The sequence below is a fragment of the Acanthisitta chloris genome, unplaced genomic scaffold, assembly GCF_000695815.1.
Source record: "Acanthisitta chloris isolate BGI_N310 unplaced genomic scaffold, ASM69581v1 scaffold12234, whole genome shotgun sequence".
Classification (NCBI taxonomy): Eukaryota; Metazoa; Chordata; class Aves; order Passeriformes; family Acanthisittidae; genus Acanthisitta; species Acanthisitta chloris.
This window is the reverse complement of record NW_008671025.1, coordinates 32,748-56,996: the sequence shown is the minus strand read 5'-3', so window position 1 is coordinate 56,996 and position 24,249 is coordinate 32,748. Positions and strand designations below refer to the sequence as shown.

Sequence of the window (24,249 nt, the reverse complement as noted above, 5' to 3'; positions counted from 1 at the left end):
AAGTCCAGGCCTGTGGAGAGGGTCCAGAAAGGAAGACATTAGCCTTGTTGAGTTTGTGGGAGTATTTACATCATGACTCCTGCTCCAGAGAAAATGCTTCATGATCTTTGAAACCACACCAATTTCTGTCTTATTCAAAAACATGAGCAGGTGGTACAACATATCCTCTCTCTGTTTGGGGACTTTTGTCCAATACACTCTCTGTTAAGTGGTATCTGCTGGGCAATGTTACTTCCAGGAAATACAATCCTGCAGCATCACACTTGCTCTGTGAGTGTGTCTGTGTAGATCCTGAACTAAAGGTCTTGACAGGAAACCACAAAGCAATTATGTTATTAAATGTCTGTTAAAGCTATTAATAGATGCGCAATGCCAGCTGACACTCCGCCTTGGAGTGAGGATCTGAAACTAGCTGAAGGAAATAATAACACTATATTCACCATGCAGTTATGCTGCCTCAGCCCAGGAACTTGTTATGTGGAGCTCTGATCAGGGGCACATTAGCAATTTCAAAGGTAGAGCTTTAAATGCCTCCCCATGTACCTATCCTCTCCTTAACTCAAAAGCCAATATAGATAAGCAGACACAACCAAATGCATATAATTAGATGATCAATACCTTGATTACTGTTAATATTTATGGCTTGGCATGTGGCAGAAACATTGACAGGAGTATTTTTGCAGTGATTCAGGGGAAGCAGGGGCACTGGGAAGACACTGAAAGCTATCCTGGGAAATAGCCAGCAGCTTCAGTGATGTCAGCCAAGGCCTGAAAAAGACCAGCTCTGATGTTCAGTCTATTTCCCTTCATTTGTGGTGCCTTCCTCCCCGACCCAAGAAGATGCCCCTGTGCTCCCAGACTCACCAAACACCGTCCGGGCAGGAACAGACTCCCTGTTAAGCCAGAAGGACACCTGGGACAGGATGACGGTCATAATGCAGGGTAGGTAGGTCTGGATCACAAAGTACCCAATCTTCCTCTTGAGGTGGAAGTGTGTGGTCATGACAACATATTCCCCTGCAGAGACAGGTAGTTAGAGATGCTGAGCTACCCTGTGCTTTCCAGGATGGGGCCAGCTGACCACTAGTCCAGCTCTAAAACACTAAAGATCTGTCCTGAACAAACTTTCAAGCTCTTCACTGAATTGCAATGTGCGTGTCATATTGTTCCTGGCTGGCATGCCCTGGTATCCTCCAGTCCTGCAGGCCACCCCAAGAGCCACGTGAAGGAGGGGTGGATGCTGCAGCACACTGTCAGCACTGCCTCTGCACACACAGCTGCTGAGCCGTGCCAGGCGTGTGCCCCAGTGGAGCCCGTGTGACATTCACAGAGCATTTGTCCTTTCAAAACGCTTCTCTGGAGATGTCTTTAATTCACTACAAAACAGCTGTGGGACAAAGGCAAATCAAAGTCAACAACCAGGCAATAAACTTTCCCTGTTTCACCCCAGGCACAACGTGCCCCTGGGGGTTTCTCCTGTCCCAGCTCCCATCCCTTTCTTGCTTCAGCCCAGGGAGCCACACTGTAGGTAAGATCCCTTAAACCTAGAGAGACCCTAAAAGTGCTTCAAGGGGATATCAGGACAAAGGATTTTATTTTCTCTGACAATCCTGGAAATATTCCACGTTTCCTCACTGTAACCATCTCAGAAATCAGGACAAGTTCTGTTGTCAAAGGTCTGACCTGTGAATCAAAGAAGCAGCTGTCCCTATTTTCCCTCAATGTCCTATTGCTCCACTCAAAGCTTTGGATATTTTCAGGGATTATTGTGCCTTTATGTTGTGAGCATGGCTCTGCTAAATTGTTACACACAGGAGCCTTTAGCAGCTTTCTTACCACTTCAGGTTATTCATCTGTACATTTTACTACAACTTAAGTAGAGAGATGGGCCAGATATTATGACATTTAGTTCCCTGGGCTCCCCACATTTCCCCAAGGGAGGTGAAATGAGTTGTTACAGACAGACACTATTAAAATCAAGTGCACCAGAGAGGAAATATCCTCAAATGAGAGAACTACTGGTGCATACAGAAGAAAAAAATAAAAGAAAAAAAGAAATATGAGAGACACACATGAGATAACAGAAGCTATCAGTACCTGGATTCAGAGGGGGAGGGAGGAGCAGCAGATGGGAGAGAAAGATGATTAATATTGGTCATTAATCAGAGGAAACATTTGTTTGGGATAATCTTCTATTAGCTATGATAATATTTGTGTAAGCAGATGCAGTGAAAATCACACTGAACATTATGTTGCTTTCGCCTCCCCTGCCCGCAGTGCTCTCCTGAGGGTCTGGAAAGGAATCCAAGACAAATGAACCCACAGTACCAAGAACCAGCTGGACAACACAGAGTAAATTTTCCACACAACAGAACACTTTTAGATGCTTGAGATCAGCTTTTCTCAAGACTATAGACGATAAGGCTTTTTCAGTGGAATACACTACAAACTAAACTCTTTACTGCCTCTTGGTGACTGTTACAGATGTCACCAGCCATATTCTCCAACAGCATGTGGCTTGAGAAGTACTGTGCTCCTCACTGTACTGCCTCTGTAATTATGCCAAATTGTGGCATTTAAAGCCCATGGGTCCATCCATGAGGGTGTGCTCAGTCCATGCATCTCACTGTGGGCCCACCAGTACCTGTGCTGGATCGGACCATCTCTGTCCCAACAACATGGCCCAGCAGGTCATACTGGTTCAGGCGAGATCCACCCTTTGCAACTTCCACTGATTTATCCTTCCCCAGTGTCCAGGTGTAAATCACCTCTGTCTTTGTGTAGGCATCTGCAGAGGAGAAAGAAGAATGAGGTTTGTGCTTCTGCCTGACCTAAAATATACCAAAATTAGCCTGTAGACAAATTAATCGTTGCTGTGCATTCCTCAGAGCCACATGGCTGAGCACAGCCAAGTATGGCCAGAGACCAAGGCAGATCAACAACAGTTAAATCAAATGAGCAGGAGGGAGCTGGGGTTTTTGGAAGGGAGCTGAAGAGGGGGCAGAGCATTGTCACTGAGAGACATGCTGTCCCCTTGACATGCTGACTCTGCAAGGGCTGGCTTCAAGCGGGCACAAGATAGGAAGGCATTCAGACCAGCAGGCTGCTGGGGCAGCACTACAGCCACAGCCCTGTCATGCCAGGCACAGGGAAAGTCATGCTGGCAGCAGCTGGCAAGAAAGGCTAAATGCAAATGGAGTTAAATTTTAGGTTAAAGAGAAAAAGCTAAAAATATTTACCCTCACTGAGAAGGAACCCTCTTCAAGCCTCTTGGCTTTGGAGGTGGTGTGCCCTCCCACCAAAATGCTTTTTCCCTGCATGACCCTGTGTTTGTGACCAAACCCTTGCTCTGTCCTCACAGCCAGTCCCTCTCTCAACAGTCCCCACATGCTCTTGGTTTTGCCAGTCCTATGGTTTTCCAGAAACTGAGTCTCTCCAGACTCTGCTAGGAGCTACTTCTCCCCATAATGCCCAAAATTCCTGTCCATACCAACTCTGCACCACTTTTTTATGCAAGAACAAAGTTCACTAAAGCAAGTTTTTAACTATTTTTACCAGCAGCTTCTCCTATTAAGACACAAAGGAATTCTTTGGGTGGGTTAAGCAATGGGTCAGGTCTACTACAGAAGTGTCTCAGCTCCTGCTTTGTGGAATATGCCCCGAGACAACCAGATTTCTCTGATCTTTTTAAAACAACCACTGTTTTCCTGGCACTAAGTTTTGGCAAACCTGTTAAATATTAAGCAGGAGCTGTATAATGTGGGGGCAGTGGTTTGGATGATCAGCCGATGTTTCTCAGCATGCCAGTGTGCTGCCTAAGCACTTCTGATGCAGGCTGGCACATCTCATCCAAAGGACAACACTCTGCTTTTCAACCCCTCCTTCCAGCTCTCAACATGCTTCTGGAGACCTCCATCCTCCTTCAGAGCTTTGTTCAGCTCTGCCACTGCTCTTTCACCTGGTGGGCAACACCTCTGCTGCTCTCAGCCTACGAAGGGAGCTTGCCCACAGTTTCATTGCCATTATTCCTGAAAATTCATTTGTCTACATATCTGTTTGTCTGGGACAGACGGGTATCTGGTGTCATGCAGGCACGGCACAGATGCTTGGAACATATTTAGTGCCATGTAGTTGTTTTGGTTCTGCTCAATGCCTTGCTTGCAATGCAGTCCAAGCCAATCCAAACAAGGACAGCTCTTGGACATTTAGTGGAGCTAGTAACTTCAGCAAGTAACTGTGCCTGGCTCAGAAACAGTTCTCTGTGGTGTACATTCATCTTCTAGGGAGTATGGTGGTAGGTAAAGCCATCACCTTCACTCCACTTGGACCGAGGAATGATGCAGGTGGGCAGCTGAAGCTCTCCGAAATGCCTGATGCCTTTACTTCTCCTTCAAATTCTCTGCCTTCCCTCTTTGGGGGGCTGCCAGGATGGTACAGGGACAAAAGGCCACTGATGACTCATTCATAATGTGGGGATCACTGAAAAGTGGTCACTGAGAAAAATTCAGTTATGTTTGGAATAACATGTGTCTGGTACTTGCATTGTCCTTCTACTTACAAGTCTGACCCACTCTAAGCTTCTTCAAAATGAGCAGCTTCTAGCTTTGTAGTGAAAACACTGGTTTAATCCTGCGCCAGCACAGGAAAGGTGAGCTTGGATGCTGTGAGGACAGGTGCTTTAGAAAGAGCCACACTAATGTTAACCAGGGGCAGCTTTCTGAGCTGCTTGTCTCAAAACTATCATCATTCAGAGGTCAAACCAGAAAAAAAAATACCCAAAGGGTGTTCCAGCAGAAATATACACATTAATCTCTTTTCCTCACCAAGAAACATTATAAGTAATTAGATGTGGAGTAATCTGCCTTCCTGCAAGTCTTGTAATAATCCCAGAGTTTAGGCCTGAGGTATGAGATTTTATATCCCTCCTCACAAGGTCAATTAACATTAATAATTCATCCTTCTCCAAGGCTTGCTATTTTACTGGCCTTAGTGATGTCTTGTGGCAATGGGTTCTACATTTAATTAGGTGCTGCCTAAGAAATAGCTTTATTTCAGTAGTTTTGAATAATCCAGTTTCATGGATTCAGTTTGTCATGAGGCAGAGGAGCAGATGCACATGATAAACACAATTTCTTCTGCTGTCAATCAAACTTTTCAACTTCACACTTAGTTAACTCCCAAATGGCTACAGGAAGGATCAGTTTAGGAAGGTTAGGACTTCTCTGTTTTCTTAGAGTCCAAAAGGGAGGATACTGGTGTGGGCTCATTTTTTTAGCTGCAGGTGGGTAAATCATCTAACGCAAACAAAGAGTGGTGCTGGTGGACCTGGAGAAGACTTCAGGCAGAGCTGGACTAGGAAACTTAATTTCACATTATGCTGATCCAGTGGCTTGGAGTTTGGCTCCTAGTCACTTTAGGAACAAACCCTAAAACAAAACTACTAAAATACTGAGTAACACTAGCCACACAAGGGAGTGCTCCTTAGCTCTGTACCTGCCTTTTTGCAGAGGCTGATCAGGGTACTTACAGCTGCCGAATTTCAGCGGGCAAGCATGCACATCCATTGGGAAGTCCTCCAGGTGCATAGGGCACTCTGCATGAATTGTTAGCCTACAAGACAAAACACAGGGCACGATTGCAAACAGACCTCGCCCTTCTGCCATGGACTCTTTGGCCTGCAGGACACAGATCTGGAAACCTTTCTCACTGTATAAACTGAACCCCATTGACCGAGTTCATCATTACTTGCTCAGTGCAACTGGAAAATCCGGCAGAGCCCAGGACTTCTGTTTGCTTATGCACTGTGAACAGAATTCCTTCATGCCTGGGGCCAGGGGACATCTCATGGACTACAGTGAAAAGCAGAGGGAAAGGGCTTTCAGCGAACAGGCCTGTTCTTCCTGGTGGTCTGGAAGGAGCTGAAGGCTGGCAGATTGTTCAGTCAAGAAGCCACAGAACTACTGGGCTTGCTGAACAGTCAGCCAGACCCATGAAGTCACCAGGGTACAACACAGCCCTGTCCATATGGGGCACCTCATCCCACCTTCCCTGGCTCCCCCCTTGCTGGTGGCACTGCAGAGGATGCTGTGGGCAGACGCGAACTGCACGTCCTGAGGCTGCTTGGGAGGTGCAGGACAACTTGCGCTCTTTACACACCCACCAAATCCCAGCAGGATACCTTGTCAGGAAGCAGTTTTGTGAGGGAGGCACAACCATAAAAGAGTGTGCTGCAGAATATGGGGCCAGGCGTAAAAGAATCCATTATAACAGGCTCTAAAAAAGGTAGCTCTGAGCTTGTGTTCCTTCCTGAAGTACTGCAAAGTGTGCAGCCTAGGAGGGGGAGCCAGGACAGACAGCTTCCCGGGAGATGTCTCATACAATCTTCTCTGAAGGAACCATTTGTAAAAAAAAGGTACCGCTTCTGATGGCTCAGCAAAATAGCAAGCAAATCATGACAGAAGCAACATGTGGATGCAAAGGCTAAGTGCACAGACCTAAGGCTGCAAGTGGCTTGTGGAAAACTCAGAACAAGAAGTTTCTATGGAGATATTTTTCTTCAGCTAGAAAAATGCTCAGCTAAGTTATTCTTCATAGAAAATACTGAGGCTTAGTCAAATGCAAAATAAGCCCTGAGAACATAAAGGGTTCAGATTTTGTTTGCTAAAAGCAAAGAAGAAAGGAAAGAAAATCAAGACTATCTCTTTTAGGTGGATAAACCTTAAATGATTCTACCAATAAAAAAAGAGGACTGTTTTTCTAAACTTGGCATACTAAAATTCACTGGACAAAACCAAACACTTCACAAATTGTTCTAAAAAACCCTGTGGGAGAAACAAAGCAGAATGGCCATGGCTGGGAGCTGACAGGGGATGTCACAGCTGCAGTGACAGTGGCTGCATGCAGCAGCTGGTGCTGAGAGGGGATACCCACACACACCAGGGACCAAGGTGAAGCAAACCCACACAGCTGCAGCCCAGCTGCACTGAAAACTCCGCTGGTTGTGAATTTTGCTCTTCCAGGTTAGGAAATGAACCTTGTGATGTCAAGACCCACATCCAGGCTAACATTGTCTGCACTTTTCAGAGGGTCAAACAAAGCTGTCAACCTCAGGGGAGAGAGGCAGAGGCATTAAATCAAGAAGGGGAGGAGCAGAGCTGGAAGCTGCTGTAACTTTGATGGGGCAGGGCTGAGTGGCCAAAACCCTCCTGCCGGAGCTGGAGCCCCAGCAGCACTCACAGCAGGGGTTTAAAGCCCAGTTCATCCAGCCTTTGGGAATGTCTGGAAGGCGAGGCATGCAAGCCCTTTGCAGTGGGGTCACAGTGCTGCAGAGCAGATCGTACCATGGGGAAGTCTGTACCTTATTCTTGTAAGAGCTAGCAGAGGAAAGCTGTGAGTGTTCTGCAATCCTACTGAGCCCAGTCCCACACTGTTTCAGTGGTACCTCCCTGCTCCTTAATGCAACAGTACCACATACCCGTTTCTGCTGTTTTTCAGTGCCAGGTACCACTGCCACATCTCCAATGGGCACAACCAGCCCATGGTGCCTCAGGGATGAGCCCACAATGGGGAAAATGCCCTATCAAAGCAACTCCCACAATCAGGACAGGTTCGGTCCTGATGATCAGCTCTGAGCTATCCAGCATCCATAGGACATGGTCACCATACGCCCCATGGGGACTACGTGCATTGCAGCCTTGGAGGGCTGAGTGCTGAGCCTCCATTCCCTGTTGGGTCCCAAAAGCTCACAGCCCAGCCATGGCTGATGCTCCATACTCCATCCAGCTTAATCATAGCAGGTTTATTTGGTCTATACAGGCTGATTCCACCTCCAATAGAGGAGGCCAGTGGCTGCTTGTATAGAAGTAAGAAACCTGGACGAATTCAGAGCAAACCACAACTTGCTGTTGTCTCCCAGCATCCTGGGCTGATGGCTCCCAGGATGCAGAAGCTGTATCCAGGCAAGTGAGTGTACCAGAGGCCGAAGACCTTTCCTACTCTGAGTCTGCCAGTCCTTTCTGAATCCAAGTACATGGCCAGTGACCACTATGCCCTGTAATCACTCTGCTGACAAAGAGGTGATGATGACTGTCCTGCCTCCATTATGCCCGGCTCCACCTTGGTTTTCTCAGCCAATCCAAGAACCACTGTGTGGCCAATGTAACTTCTTGGAAAGAAATAACTCTCTCTGACTTGATCATCTCTTCTACATGTCTAGACTGAATGTACCTGTTTTACACGAGAGAGAAGACCACCTGATCTTATGGACTTCAATCAAGACTCATTGAAGTTGATAGACTGACAGTGATTTTGACAAGCCTACAAGCACATTGTTGTAATGATTTTCTCCTGCACATTCAAAGGCCACCATGAACAAATTGCTCATTGGCTCTGGTGCCTTTCTTTTGTAATCTAGATGAAGATTAGGATTTCAAGAAGCAGGTATGAAAACCTGGCAGCACAGTGTGGACTCAAAGCCTTGTCCCTCCTGTTCTGTTTCTTTTGTGACATTTTGTTCAGTCAGCTCAAAATTCACTCTGGGAGCTCATGGTTGGCAAGTTTGTCAAGCATATCTTCAAGGATCTTACTATTCAATTCTTTCTGTGTCCTTTCTAACTGCAATGGAGTTTTTGCTTCTCATATTTGTCACTGTCACTTGTGTCAAGGCAATGTTGATGCATTTTCCCTGTCTCAGCAGGCCACACAAGACTTTTCCTTTTTACCTTCCTACTTTTTTGTTGGCTTTGCTATTTGCTTTATTATTTTAAAAGGCTCTTAGCTGGGAGTTCCCAAAGTTGGCTTTTCCAAAGGACCTCTCCTCTGATCACTGCTTTCCTTCTGAACTCACCCCCACAACACTGAAGAGTTTTCCATGCACTGTACTGCTTGCAAGCCTTAGCCGTGATCAACAGCCACTATGAATAAGGCTGAACAGCTCCAAGGACAACAGACTGTGGGTCTGGTGGTTGACTGCCATTTAATGCAGCCAGGAAGAGCCTCAGAGGCGACAGGATGGCAGCAGAGAATAGGTGGGCACAAGCTGGCCTTGGCCATACCCTACAGGCCATGGCCAACAGGAACAAGTGTTATCAAGGGAAGGAGACAACTGTATATGGATGCTGGATGATTCTGTGGGTGTGTGGAAATGCACCAGTTGCATTTTAAACCTAAAGCATATTTTATTAACTGAGCCAGTAAACAGTAACACAATAAACCCATCGACAAGGCACTGAAAAAGCAAACTAATCTGCCACTTCTCCACCTACTACTGAAGGAGTTTTTAAGTCTCCTGAAATTAAATAAAAAAAAAGAAAAAGTCGTATCATCCAGCAAAATGAGTCTGGGTCTGCAACTTCAGCCAGCCAGAATTCAGCATGTCCACAGAAAACACACAAAGGGAGCCAGCTTCACAGCTGAAGGGGGAAGCAATACAAGCATTCCCCCTCCCAGGTGTTCCCCCTTTGCTTTGCCTCCTCCATGCCAGGGTGTACTCTCCCCATGACCAGAGCTGCTGCATATTCCTGCCCAATCCATCCCTCAGCAATCTTTCACTCTCCTCCTGCAGCCTCTCGTGCATACACTCATCCTTCAGAGCACTAATTAGCAGAGGTATTTAGATGAGCTGTGGAATCAATCACCACTCAGGAGAGTGCCCACATTCCCCTTCTGCTCCCTCCCGCTGGCCTTCCCCCCCACCTCCTGTCTCTGGCAAAGGACTCCTCAGCACCATATGCTTTGCCTAATGAAACGTCAAAATGTCAAGTGACAAGGAATGTATCTCACTTCCCAGACAATTACCATGACCTCTGCAGCATTTAGGTAAAAGAGTTTATTGCAGAAATTCTCATCTTTGCCCCTTACCATGCGCAAGGGAACTTATGGACAACTAACCACTGGGTTTTGCTTCGTTGCTCTGAAGGCCTATACAGGTTCAGACATCTGAGCCCTGAAATGTCCTTAAAAAGCCTAAACAGCATGTAAAAAATAGCCAAGCTGCCAGCAATCACATCATCCAGCAGCTGTATCCTTTGGCTCATCCGTCCCAGGCACTAGCAATAACTTATGCAGAACTGTCTTGAAGTCAAACCCCAAACTCCTCATGTTTTCTCTTCACTTTGCTGGCACAATGGCACCAAAAGTGGAACATCCAGGACAGAAACCATGTTTTTCCCTTTAAAGTCATGGGAAGTCCTTTGAACTGCGGAACACAATGGCAAGAAGCGTGAATCAGGCTAAACATACCTCTCCCAGGGCTGACGGGATAACAAACCACTTCAGCTTCGTTCTCATGGTTACCGGGAGCTTAGCGAAGCCTTTGATGTGTCATTAGAGCCCCTGTCGTTACCTGCGTCGTGCTGCAGGATGAGCGAGAATCTCAGTCCAATTTCTGGGACGCAAATGTAATAATCCCTTGGTGTATGAGTGGTACAAAAACATGACAGCACCCTGCACAGCAGAACTGACTTTGTTTATGCCAGGGATATTGCTTGAGTTTTGTCCTGATTTCTTCTCCAGGAGATTCATTAATAACCACAGTCAGGCCGAAGAGTGTTTACGGTTTAGGCTGTGTGAGAATCTAGGTTAGGTTTAATTGCTGGGGTTTGAGCTTGAAAGCCAAATTGCTTCTAGGATCCTTGTGCTGGATCTGAAAGCACTGAATTCACTTTGCATCCTCCCCCAGCCCGTGGAGATTTCAGCCCATAAAGGGAGAAATGCCGTGAGATAAGGTGATCTCTGAAGATTTCTCCCTCCTGGGACAATTTCCTTATAAAAGTCTGCCTGCACAAAGCCAAGCCTGGAAAACAGATAATTTCTGTCTTTGGATCCACTCTGGCATCTGTAAGGCAGGGAAAAGTGGGCTGTGCAAATCTCATCCCATCTCTTTGCCTGATTGTGTGTTTACCAGTCTAGCTTTGGTCTACTCGGATCCATTTGTCCTGTTGTCTATGATCAGCCCCCCATGTGGGACACAGCCAAATAGCTGCCAGTCTGTACTGCCCAGAAGAGCTGGTGCTGGGATGTCAGAGCTGCTGCTCTTGCAGAAAGGTTGCACCTCCATCATGTGGAAGGGTGCTGCAAGCTCCAGCCTGGGGCAATCACAAATTGCCCGGGGTTTTAAAAAAAACAGGCAGTAAAGACAACTCAGAACCTTTGCTAGAGAGACACTGCAAAGCTTTGTGATTTCAAAAAGCAGCGTGGGAAGCTCAAACCCCTGAGCATGCCACAGTAGGTAGAGGACTTGTTATCTGGGGTTCAACAGCCCCTGTAGGTCTGATTGTGTTCTGTATTCAGCTTTCCCTCCTGTTCTGCCTCTGACTCACCTGAGGGCTCACCAACCCTCCTTCCTCAGCGCTCATGCACTGCCTCTTTAGCAATACAGGTGCTTGAGACAAAGTCTTTGGGCATGCAGCTGAATGTGTCAGCCTGACAGGTAAAGAAAACGTCCTCTAAGTGCCTAACTTGAGCACTTATTGTCTGGGAACCACTCTGACAATAACGACAAAGCCTCAACATGCCATTCTGACAGTCCCTGTTAAGAGTAGGAGAGCTTTTTAAAGCCTGGATTCACAAAGCTGAATCCCAGCAGCATAGCATTAAACTTTCACTATTTTCATACGCTTCAAGGCCAGGAAGAACCAGAACATTATCTATGTGCCCCACACGATTTGAGCCAGAAAGTACATCCAGAGACTGCTGCAGCAGCTGAGCTTTTGTCTCTACCTTATTTAAATCCATGCACAATTCCCAGTTTGCTGCACTCGAGTCTGACACCAGAGCTTTGAGGCCCTAGCTGGGCTTTTGTGAACTACTTGGATCTTGTAGGAGCTCCACAAAAAAGCCTGCAGAGGCAGGGCTACATAATACAAATGTGTTCTCCATGCCCTCTGAGCCAGCTGAAGTAGCAGGGAAGATGCAGAGGGATCAGTAATACTGGGGAATAGAGAAATGCAATTCTGTGCTGCAGTCACAAAGGCCATCTTGTCACCCAGGTGCCAAGGCCTGTTAGTGATTAGATGTTTGCACCATGACGTTGCACCGATCCGTGAGGAGTCTGTGCTGTGACTAAAGGAAATCTCTGGACGCTCAGCTACAGCTGGTATGTGACTTCTTGAAGCTCAGGTCAGTGATAAAGAGGCGCTCTCCAGGAGCTATAAATATTGTCACACAAGTGTAATTTTGCTGGATATATGTGTCAGAGTTGCTGTTCCACCAGAGCAACTTCATCTATAACTGTAAGCCTTGACTAAGAGAAGTTGGCTTTCACAGCAGGATAAATAGCAAGAGACATGGCTCTAATTGCACATCAGCAGAACTGATCCCTCAAGGATATTGGCTGGTACAAGGTAAAGGAGAAGGATATGTTTCGGGAGTCAAACTACATGGCAAGATACCAGTCTAGACTCAGCCCGCAAGAGATCACCTGGGCAGTCCTGCCAGTCCAGTGGAAATCTGATAGAAGTCCAGACTTGCTCCACAGTCAGCAGGACAGAACATAACTCTGGGATTTGCTGGATGTCAGCTGTGAGGGGCTCAGATTAGCTTCATGATCCTGCTCCTGCCTTTGAGAGGCACACATCTGCATGCTCCTGTGCATGGGGGAGAACAGCAAATGCCCCACTTGGACATAGAACAGGAGTATCCCTCTAGGCCTTTCCTGGGAGGAAGTTTCAAAGTACTTAACAAGGGAAGGACATCATCATGTTACAGGGGAAATGGGGTGTGAGTGCCTAGGAGCAGCAAAGTAAGGTAGGATTTGGTCTCTGAGCCTCAGCCTGATGCATGGTCCTGGCCCATGCAGTCTGTGTCCTTGGATCTTCCTTTCTGAGGCCCCACTCAAAAGATCCTGTGTGGCCTTCCTTCAGCAAGAGGAAGAAGGGCAATCATCACATGCACCAGGACAGACATCCTATCCTGGATGTGTTGAACTGCAGTCCAAGAGGAGCCCTGCTCTGCCCCTGACACGCTGTCCTGTGCAATGGGCAGTGCTTTCCAGACAGCCATGTGGCCAGCTCCAACCACATCATCAGCACCAGGAGATGCTGCTCAGAGCCCCACCAGGATAGCTTCACACACTCGGTAGGGAAAAGATCTCCATGCATGACAGCTCCTGGTACTGTGCAATGCAACACCTGACAAAAGGCCCCATATCCAGCCCTCAGTCTCTGAGTATCTCTCAAGTGGACTCTTCGTCTCTTGCAAAGTCTTAGAGGCATATTTAAGAGGGGCAGGAGCACACATAAAGGAAGGTCCTTCATTCCCCCTTCTTCAGGAGACAGCTAAACTGAAGGAAGTTTTGAATTTATTTAAAAATCCCATGACTCCGTTTTCTTCCAGAAGCTCATTCCCAGGAGTCTCATGATGCTGCCATCCTGGCACCTGCCCAGCCCTAAATGGAAGAGTAAATCCAGTACTTTCTTAGTCTCACAAAACTTGCTGAAGCTAATGGCTGCTTGCTGAATAAAGAAGTGAAATGACACAAAAGCTCTGAAAGTGAGTCCCTTTTTTTTTGCTGTCTTATGCCAATAGCTCCTATAATACTTCACAGTCAGACAATGATAAAAATGGGGGGAGTGTTAGTCGCCTACATGCAGGTCAGAGCGCTGGGAGCAGAACTGAGCCCTTAAGTCAAGTTGGGCTTCTCCCTTCATTTACCCCATCTGCCTTAATGTGAGATCACTGATGTGTGGAGACCTAAACCTCCAGGGCACTGGCAGGATTAGCTCATATTTGAGAACGGCTGTGCAAAAGCAGAGTATTGTTTATCAATGTAGGCTGTAAAACTTGCTGACACCATGTAGATTCACAGCAGTTTAACTATGAAGAGATGAAATTCTGCCTGGTCCTCAAAAACAGAGGTGAAAGTGCAGCATCTCAGCACACAGAATCCACAATAAAGCCTGTTAGGATTGGCTTAGTGACAGAGAAAATAATTTTTTAAAACAAAGTCTTACACCTTTCCAAAAGCAACTCAATATCTTTCTTGTGCATCTATGAATAGCCTGTTGTTTCATTTATAAGCCCATTTACCTCAGAAGGCAAATTAGTACATTAACCCCAGGTGGCAAACATCATTGACATGGGTGAATAGCTTACAAGCATACAAGAATCTCTCAATAGTTCTGGAATGAACATACAATTAACCCAAAGGCATTTACTTCATGCTCTCAAAATGTTGTAGCTTAGTGATAAATGAACATACCAGGGCTGTTCTTGAGAAATCCAGAGAAGGCTTCCCAAGCACAGTTCTCCAACAGCAACTGGTGTTTTCAGAGGAAAGCCCCAGTTGCTGGAGCTCACAGAGAGGTTACATAGGCTGTGTCACTGCCTGGGCTCTCATGCTGCAGGGCTGCCTCATGCTCAGAGCTCTCACCGAGAGCTCATAGTGGACAACTTGGGCTGGGTTGAACCTAGAACTTCCAACAGCCCCTGCAAACCTGGCTCCTCCAAAGCACAGTTTTTAGTAAGCTGGGGTTTGGTTTGAGTTTTTTCCCTAATGATGTGCACTGATCACACAGATCTGGACTTCTGATTCCATGAAGTAGGAAAAGAATGTCCCATTGTTCTCACAAGCAAGCTTGGTCCTATTAGATGTTTGAAATGGCTCCACTGTAACATGCTGAACAAATTTAAATCTATTCTCAAGCTGCTGGAGAATAACAAATTCTCTCATCCTAACGTTCCCCTACCAATACTGGATACCTGGTTCATATCCCATCACAGGTCAGGAACAAAATTAAGTCAGGTGGCATATCAGCCTCACAAACTATAGGTCCCAACACCTCCACCTCATCACAAAAAAGAAAAAAATCAATGTAAATGGTGAGATAAAAACTACCTGTAAAAATGTGTGTAAGTTGAGGCTCAGGGATGATACCTAGGTAGGAAACAAGGAAAGCAAGGAAGGCAGCAGGGTAAGACTCGAATGTGCTAACAGAGTTGGTGGAAGTCTGTACAAACCCTGCTGTAATGTACCCTGAGACCACATTCCGGCCTGCATATAGACCTGAAATACTGTGGCCAGGAGGCACAAACTTACCTCATGGTGTACAGGAGAGTGCCATTGTCCACCAGGCGCAGCAGCTTGTTGGGTGTTGTCATGTTATGGGCAACAGATTTCTTCCCATTGTGGAAGAAGGTATCAGGAGTCCAGATCTTACTGGCCAGCAGGTTGTTCAGGGGAAGTATTTTCATGGGACCATCAAACTTCAGCCTTTCATCTCTCCAGGATTGCCGGAAAAAGACATCAATAGTGTATTCCTTTGTGGAGAGAGAAAAATAAGTCGTGCTTTATTCAGCTCTTCATTGCAAAACAGGTGAATCAAGAGGCGGTATCTGCTGTGATGGAGCAGACTGTATTTTGGCACATGTTGAGTGATATGAAACATGGTGCAACAAGGAGAAAGGATTAACAGTAGTAGAGGATAGATGGCATTTACCACATTTCATATAATGACTTACCTATGAGGCCAAAATTTGCAGTTTGGTATTTCTGACCACTGCAGACAAGCTGCAGTGGAGCCTACAGTAGTCAGTGCTGGGGTAGCCGAGCTACATCACCACCTTTATCCAGGTGTTTCAGGGGAAGGAGCCCATTGTGTGCAGCTACATGAGTATTTTAAGAGGCAAAAATAAAAAAACCTGGAGGTGGTTTTGGCCAGGATGCTGGTAATTGTACCCCTGCTCATAAAAAGAAAATAAACTTTCATGACATTATCTTAATCTTATTTTTCTCCCCAGGCCACCTCAAGAAAGGCATTGAATCAAGGACTTCACAAACTTGCATTACAAGATCCTGTAACTTTCTTTTGTCTTCTTTTCCCCATATTTTTCCTTTTATCTTTTTATTATTATTTTTCCTTCTTTCAGCTAGTGTAGAAACCCATTTCCAAGGCCAAATTCCAGCAAGGGCAATTAGAGGTCAGGTCTTTGAGCCCCTGCAGTCAGGGCCAGCTCCTCACTTGGTGTGTACTGCCTCAGAAACCACTTGGACAAGCAGCAAAGGCACTAGAGCTCCATGGCCAACCCAAGGGAAATCAAATGAACCTACACAGTGTTCCCTGTGTACTGAGCCAGCCCATGTCCTCTGAGGGTTCATGTCACATTAGGGAAGTCTTCAGCCCATCAGCATGAGCTGCACCACTGCTCATCTCCACAGCACACACCCCTTGCTAATGAAGGCTTTCATTGAATCACAAGGCTTTTAGAGAGAGATGGGGGCTCTGTCTGTCCCAACTGTTCTTTCCCTGCCATCACAGACTTATAGGCTTTATTTATGTGTTCCTGGAGGCTGCAGGACCAACTAAACTTATCATTGTGAGTGATTGCTTTCCTGCAGCACTTCTCAGCAGCATCTAAAAACTGCTGTGCATCAGTTTCCTATAGGACAGAGAAATTCCTACAGGTTTTGCAGCAGATGGCAGCTGAATGAAAGCATCTTGGTAAATAAATTCATCCCTGCTCCCTGGCCATGGAGCCACCCCTGCTCAAATGTGAACCTTCTGGAGCCTGGCTGGGGGAAGGAAAGAGAAGATCTTACATTCCCACAGGCTCTTCTCTGTACAAGATATTCTGCCCCTTCAAGGAAGTGATCTTTGCTTCATGGTTTTAAGCTCAGTAAAGGGATAAAACCAAAGAAATGAGCCTGTGTGCAGTCCCAGAAGGTTTGGGAAAAGTCCTTATGAGGAGAAGAGCTCTCTTACTCAGAACTCCCTGCTTCTATTAAAAATAGAAATGAACAAAGAATCAAAACATTTTTAACAACTTTCTTCTTTTATACTATGGAATCATTTCTGAAGAAAAGAAAAATCATGTTCAGATTCTTTCCCTCTTTTCTAGAATTCTTTCCATAAAAGCATCATTCCCAATTCACCCTTTCCAAGAAGCACACAAGTTCTATGTTATGCTCTTCTCTGTCTTATAGAAGTGACTGAAAACATAAAGACTGAGTCTGTCTTCAGAGTTCATCCACAAAACAAAACTTCCTTGAACTTTTTTTTCCTTTTTATAATTTCCTGGGGACTGAGGCCAAGTTGGAAGAGCTTGGTACTGGAAGATTCAGGCACATGTCAAGTCCTGTCAGGCTCTACTTTCCAAACCAAACTAAAAGAGAGATTAGAAGTCCCTTGGAGCATCTCAATGGAAAGGTCTATGCATCCTCCACTCTTCATAGCCAGCTGCTCTCCTCTGCATTCCACAGCAGCTTTACCTGCCTCTCCTCCATCATCATAATTACAGTCTCTGCATCAGGATGCGCCGGAGCGGCTTTCCACGGCAATGAGTAATGGCTGTGGGAGGGATGGGAGCAGCTCGCCCGGTGGATGTCAGTGTGGAAGGAGGGACTTCCCCACTTCTGAAATGAAAAGAACCATGGCAGAAGAGCAGGTTCTCCCCACGCTTCCTGAGATGGGTTTTCTCTCCCTCACGTTTCTGAGTGCATTTAGCAGCAGCACAGCAGGCTAAAACACATTCGCTATGCATTTGTAAAATACGTGGAACGAAAGCACGTGAAGGGGAAATAATTTATTATTCTTTAACTGTCTACCTAATTTTAAATTCATTTTGTCAAATCACATCCCAGAGAATACCTTCCTCTTTTCAATACCTCATATTTCTTCTTCACAGTTCATTATACACACTCCCTTAATCAAATATGCTCCACCTTGGAAGTAATTATCAGATACTCCCCAAGGGCTACGATTGCTGAATATATTATGGGTCTCCACTGTGGTAGGAAAGCAGGAGAGAGAGAGAAAGAGAGAACTCAGATGAGGTTAATAGTCTCAACTATGCTGACATCAAGTTAACTGCTTACCCTGGAGGGAGTGGTCTTCCCAAAGCAACACGGGCTTGCATGATGGGGTGAGCAGCTCCATGAAACACAGAGATTTTATTCTCCCCCAACTCCTCTGCTTGCCAGCACAGGACTGTTGGCTCTGCTTGCTAGCACAGGACTCTTGGTAGGACAGTTGAAGTTCATGGCTACATCAGCACAGAAAATTAAACGCTCTCAGCTCCAGAGGGACTGCAGGGCACTGCTCCAACCTGACCCAGCTGGTGAGAGTAAAGCCTGCTCCCTCTCCCAAAGCAGGGTCCCTCCATGGCCAGGACTGCCACATCACCTCTGGTGCTGGATGTACAGGAGTGTCTCGGTCCTGAATGAATGACTGTTCTCATGTAGCATCCTTGAACTGTGAGAACCACCAACAACCAACTCTTCTCTGTGTGCCTGGACGCATGTGGAATATGAGCTGCAAGAAATGCTGTTGAGAAACCTCACTATTAATTATGCTCCACAGTCCTGTTTTAATTAGAAGACAAACTGTTGTGGGAATACAAGCCTAAATTCAGACCTCAGGCCTTTTCATTAATAATTTTCCCTGAGCATGTCAAAATATTGCAATCAGTTCATACTTTTTTCTTTTTTCTCTTTTGCCTCCCTTCTGGTTCAAGCACTAAGGACAGTTTGATGGTGAACCATTCTCTTCTGGCACTGCCACCAAACCAGACCAGATTCTGGCATCCTCCCCTCTTACCAGGGAGCACCCTCCTTCCTCCAAACACAGGCAACTCAGGGGAAGCTGGCTACAGCAAAGGTGCTTATCAAGGCAGGTAATGAGTGGAGCATGCTATATACAGGTCTGGGTCCTGTGGGCAGACCCCTCATTTTATTAGGTTGCACTTGCAGGAAAGAAAAAGGCGCTACAGCCTGCAGCATGTCTGAGTGATGCAAAGCCCTCCAAGGGTGTGTTATCAGTTGGTTTCCAAAAGCCCAAACACACTGAGATGCAATCCCTGTCTACCACTCGCACTGAGCTACCACCAGCTCTTGCCATTTAGAAAAATCCTGCTACTGTCCAGGTTGTCCTGGGATGAGGGTGGGACATGTCTGCGGTGGCTGCAGGAGAAGCCATCCCTCCCCGTGAAGTGACCAGTGGCACTTACCATATCTGTGTCCGAGACAGGGCCAAAACTTGTCACGTAAATGTCTGTCTTGACTTCGGTTACACTGTCTGGGACAGAAAAAAAAAAAAAGGGAAAAAAATAATTAGAGAGAAATTCAGAGAACTGAATTTGCTTGTACAGGGAAAGGTTTGGGGTTTGTTACATGGTGTTTTTTCCTGCCAGGCGCCTCTCTGCTGAACTCTCAGCACTGTGCTCTGTGCCCTGAACAACGGCTGATTTTATCACTCGTAATTGGGCAAATTCATCTCCAATGCAGCTCTGCTGCTTCCCACGCTTACACTGAGGACGAATGTGTCCCACATGGCCAGACAATACGTATTTACAAAATCTATGTGCCTGCATGATCCATAACGTGGTACAGATCCACACGTTTTCAATAGAGAGGTAAGCCCTTATGCTTTCAAACTCCTTTTAATCTGAAATCCCTTTGTGTCTCCCAGCCTGATAAACAGCCTAGCAATGTTCCACCAGTTTTAGGAAATCCTGGGTTTGTTACAGCTTCAGGCTTATCTGTATGTAAAAAGAATCAATATTCTGATTGCCTTTTACTGCCATCATGCTTGCTATTCGCTAAAGTGCCTCACTCTTGCAAAGCTGCTGCTCACCCACATCACATGCTCCCCTGCATCCCAGGCTGTGATGCCCTCATGGATGCTGAACAGCAGCCCCACTGCCCCAGCAAAGCCACAGACTCCCAGTTGCTGCCCCAGGTGCTGAAACCCAGGGGCAATTTTAACCAAATGTCTTCCGATAAACTGGAGTGCTTTGCAGAACGTGGCCATCAGTACGTGCTGAACAGCACATACAGCTCTCCTTGACTTCATTCGATTTTGGCACGTTTCCTAATTGCAATCTCTGCTGCTGTCCCATTTTGCAGGGAAATCAAGGCACAGCGATTTACCAGATTTACGGTCCTATGCTCTGCCCACTGGGTTGTATTGAAAAAAATGATGGATGAGGTGCCTTAAGTTTAGCACTCTGTTACCATAAATCCTCACCACTTCAGAGATAGAACATGCTGTTGCATTCCTTTTGTATGGCAGTAGCCAGCTCAGAACTGCTCCGCTAATGAAAGACCCAATTTAAAGCCCCAAAGCAGGGTTCGTGTTTTATGCACAGTACCCAGTTTTGGCCACTGCAGCAGCTTTACAAGTAGCCTGGATGGCCCATTGCTCAATTCAGTTATGGAAATCGTTCTGTCCCCTGACAGTTACTTTGCAGTACTAGGAAGCTTAGTTTTGTGCTTCAAAGTTTTGCATCCCAAAACAAGATAATGCATTCTGGCAGGGTTTTCTTCTTAATGGCTAAAATATACGTATACATGTCTTTAGTTATTATGGCAGAAAAGCTTTTGATGCAGCCTGTGGCTGATATTATTGTGCTATATAAGTAACCCTTGATCTCATCTTGATGTGATAAAAAGAAGGTTAAAGAGAAATATGTATGCAGTACACTTCCAGAAACACCCAGAAGTCTAAACAAAACGAGTTACTTCTGTAAGACTTAAACACTCAGAGTATTCTCTGTCTCCCTCCAAACAAGTCCCCAAATGAGACCCACAGAACAACATTTAGTGATCCAAAGCTCTTTCTGCTACCACATGCAGCGAGAGGAAGCTAATTATGTTTTAGAGAAAACAAACTCTCTCTCCTATCTCCTCCTGGGTGCTAGTTTGCAGCCATAGATATCTGATCAGGATCCATGGGCAGCCATGGCCAGGGAAGAGAGTCTTTGAGAGGTGCAGAATGAAGCGGACCCTGCACCAGAGAGGACAGAGGAAAAGGGATCCATGAAAGGGTCCAATCTGCTCTGCCACATCCAAGCACAAGGGAAGAGATTTAGGAAATTATGAAAATGGCAAAAAGGTAGAACTAGTTTTGGACACCTTTTGATATGATCCTGAAACCTTTACATGAGCCTTCATGTACCTAGCATGCTGTAACCTGGCCATCGTAGAGCTCCAGAGAACCCTTCCTGCCCCTTCAATCTACTGGTAAATACAATCAAAGGTAATAGCATTAAGAAATGTCATTAATTTATTAATATAAATGTTTTTTGATAGTAACAATTAATTACAGCCCAGGTCTGAAGAGAATCCCTCATGTCCAGACTGCAGACATACTTCCCAGGCCAGGCCATGCATCGCCCAGTGCAGGGACAAGTTGGGGCTTCGTCCCTGGCTCACTGATGTCCCTCAGCACTTAAAAAACTGATGCCCTGCACCTTTCCTGGCTAAAGCCAGACTGAACTTTCCCTGTTAATATGTGCTCCCAAGGGCAGGATTTGGCTGGGATCCGGAGGGATTTCTGAAATTAAATCATTGCTATGCAAGCAGGGATTTCAGCAGAGCTGGGAAATCCAGAGATAAGTAAAACACCAGCAGAACAGAGCACACTCCAGCTTCCGAGATTGGCTTTCTTCATGATCCTGTAGCCCAAGAGCATCTGCACTACTTGCAGCTATGCCTGAGCTCACTGACTCTATGACTGTGAGACCTTCTCCTCCAGAGAAATCAGGAACTACTCAGCCAGTCTCTCCCCTCTTTATCCTCACACCTATCCAGCCTGTGCCTGAACGAGAAGAAGCTGCATCCACTTTTGCAGCAAGAGAAAGCTGAGAGAACAGCATCTCCTGCCTCTGCTTAGACACATGGCAGGGAAATCCTTAGCTGCACCGCAATCCACAGACATGCTCACATCACAGCTTAGCTGTCTTGTCCAGTTCTCACCAAAGATTAAGGGTCAGAGGGTTAGGCACTTTTCCTACACGTGCTGCAGAACCTTAAAAGGCATTTTTCCTTTTCCTAGCATCATCCTTTCCCGTAATTCAAAGGTTTTTTACATGCACAAGTTGAACCTTCAAGCCTGCTGGGGTGGCAAGTGGATGCTGCTGGTCCTGTTTACAAGCAGGAAAACAAAAAAACAAGAGGCTTGGTTCAGGTAGGAAGCCAGAATGGAGCAAGAGCCAGAGCCTAGCTCCAGCTGCCCTAAGGAATAGCACCACTGCCCAGCAGGCGGCTTGGTGTTGCTCCTGGTGGGCTGCACAAGCCCCTTCCAGCCACCCTGCTGAGCCTCACCATGCCTCAGGCTGCTGCACCTGAAGACCAGGAAAGCAAGAAAGGATCCTCAAGCCGACATGAAACTAGAAGAGCAAGAGATTTTCAGGTTCAACATTTGAACGTGGGAAAGATTTAGAGATCCCAGTGGCATGCCCTGTTCCTAAGTCATTTGTTAGAGGCTGATTCCCCTGTCTGGGGGCTTTTCCCATTTATAGGCTCAGCTTATTCCCAAGCTCCAGCACAATCATGTGTCTGCAACCATCTGGAGCACATGTGGGAGCAGAAATAAGGTGCTGCAGGTCGACCAGACTGCCCTTTTTTGCATGGGGTACAACGCCTGCACTCTGCCTGCCAGGCCACGCTGCCTTGCTCCTGCCTGGAGAAATCCCCCACAGCTGGGCTGATCTGCAATGCAAATGTAAAACAAAACAACCCTTCCCACAGTGTTACCATGGCACTTCCTACACCTGCCTGCTCTTTAAAAGCCACCCCTCTCCTCCAGGAATGTGCTACCCCAGATCTAGCTGCTTGTGTACACCACAATCACCCCTCCCAGCCCTGGGTGGAGAGCCAGCCCCAGCCCCTGAACCCCACACCAGCAGGGTCGGGCGCTTCCTCGAGTGTGCAGAAGGAATAAAGCAGCAGCAGCTGCTGCTGGGGGGCCTCAGGCTTTCCCTTTCCCCCACCCTCCCCTGTCCCCCCTCCAAAACCCCATATTCCTGGCTCGGGCTCAAGGCAGCCATCCCCCTTCCCGCAATCCCCCCGTAAGTGCTTGTGACTCCCTGGGCCCGGGAGGAGATAGCTATTATTTACAAAATGACGGAGTGCTATTTTTACTTGCTTCTTGGAAGCACTAGGAGCAGTAGCAGAGCTGGAATACAAATTACATTGCCTCGCTGCCTCTCCCCTCACCGGCTGTAGAGCTGCCTCTAGGAGTGGTTCTGGGAGGTGGGGGACACTGGGGGGCTGAGCAGGCTCTTATTAAACATCCCACTGCACTCATCAAGTGCTGCTTATTTAAGAATCTCAGCTGTAATATAATCGACTCTGCCGGTTGTGTTTCAGCTCTGGAGGTTTGGGAATGTCCTGAACACAGTCACGTTTCCCAGGCAGGGGTTCCCAGAGGCAATGCCTCAAGCCAGCCGAAATGATGTGCCTGCATCTGAGCGCTGGAGGCTCCCGAATGATGTGTGCTAGGAAAACAGGGGCGAAGCCACTGCAGCTTTGTGCAGGGGATTCCTGGCTGAGGCACTGACGTCAGGGAGGCTGCACAGCCTCGGCTCGGAGATGAAGGGGATGAGCAAGGGGATGTGGACCTCCTCGAGGCAGCACTCCAGCTCTGCCTCAGGGCTTTGCAGGGACCTGAGGGAGCTCAGAGGTGACAAGCCTGTCACCTCCGTGGTGACAAGTCTGACAAGCCTGGTGTTTCTGAGCAGGACGGCGTGGCTCAGACTACAAAGGAGGACAGTGTTGTTCACGTTATTCTGCACCCAGGAGTACAAACCCTCAATCTGCTCCAGGCCGGCTCCTGGAGACAGATGTTTCTGCACTGGGCTCCCTATGAACTGCTCTAGACACCAGCTAGCCAAAATACCCTATCTCCAGCTGTAGTCACAACCTAAGAAGGGCAGTAACAAGCTGATAGTGACTCTTAACTCTCTCCTAGACAACTACATTTACCCTCAGCTCAAGAGTTTTTCAGCTCAGTGAAGTCCTCTTATTCAGTGTCCCCTCAAATACACAAAATCCTCTGGGAAGAGTTCACACCAGCCTGTGGTGAGAGCAGTGTCACTGTGGAAAGAGAGAAGACTGTGTAACCTAAGCACGTTGGACAGGATGGTGCTTTCCAGCTAACACAGCATCCCTGGAAAGGGAAATAGGTGGTTTGTACTACCAAATTCCACCTCATGATTCTCCCAAATCCTTGCCGTGGTAATTAATAAGTAGCAGAAGGTTAATTTTTACAACTGCATACAGAAGCTTTTTGGGTGTTTCATTCTTTGTTTTCTCAGCCTCTCACTATGAAGATTTCATTTTCCTTCCACTTTTAGCCTCTGACTTTTCCCTTGGGACTGCCAGGCCAGTACTGGGAGAGGACAGGGAGGCATAACCAGATGGGTAGGTGCCCAAGGGTAGAAGATAACCTTGCCTCTTCCCACAATCTCCACAACCTAAAGCTGCAGGAATGGAGACATGGTATCTACATCACCAACTACACACCAGAACCTCCT

At 46.8% G+C, this 24,249-nt stretch overlaps 1 protein-coding gene across 1 annotated transcript in view; it reads right to left on the bottom strand.

Annotated features, from left to right (window-relative positions):
* Window positions 1-864: 864 nt before the first annotated feature.
* The window catches only part of LOC103801515 (gamma-aminobutyric acid receptor subunit alpha-3-like), a gene marked incomplete at its 3' end in the record, with an annotated part of 47,917 nt that continues 24,532 nt past the window's right edge, over window positions 865-24,249 (bottom strand). The window contains exons 3-7 of the mRNA XM_009073931.1: window positions 18,940-19,007; window positions 15,035-15,255; window positions 5,528-5,610; window positions 2,645-2,788; window positions 865-1,017 (exon numbers count right to left, since the gene is read on the bottom strand). Of these exons, the coding sequence (XP_009072179.1) occupies window positions 865-1,017; window positions 2,645-2,788; window positions 5,528-5,610; window positions 15,035-15,255; window positions 18,940-19,007 (669 nt within the window). The remainder of the gene's footprint in view (window positions 1,018-2,644; window positions 2,789-5,527; window positions 5,611-15,034; window positions 15,256-18,939; window positions 19,008-24,249) is intronic.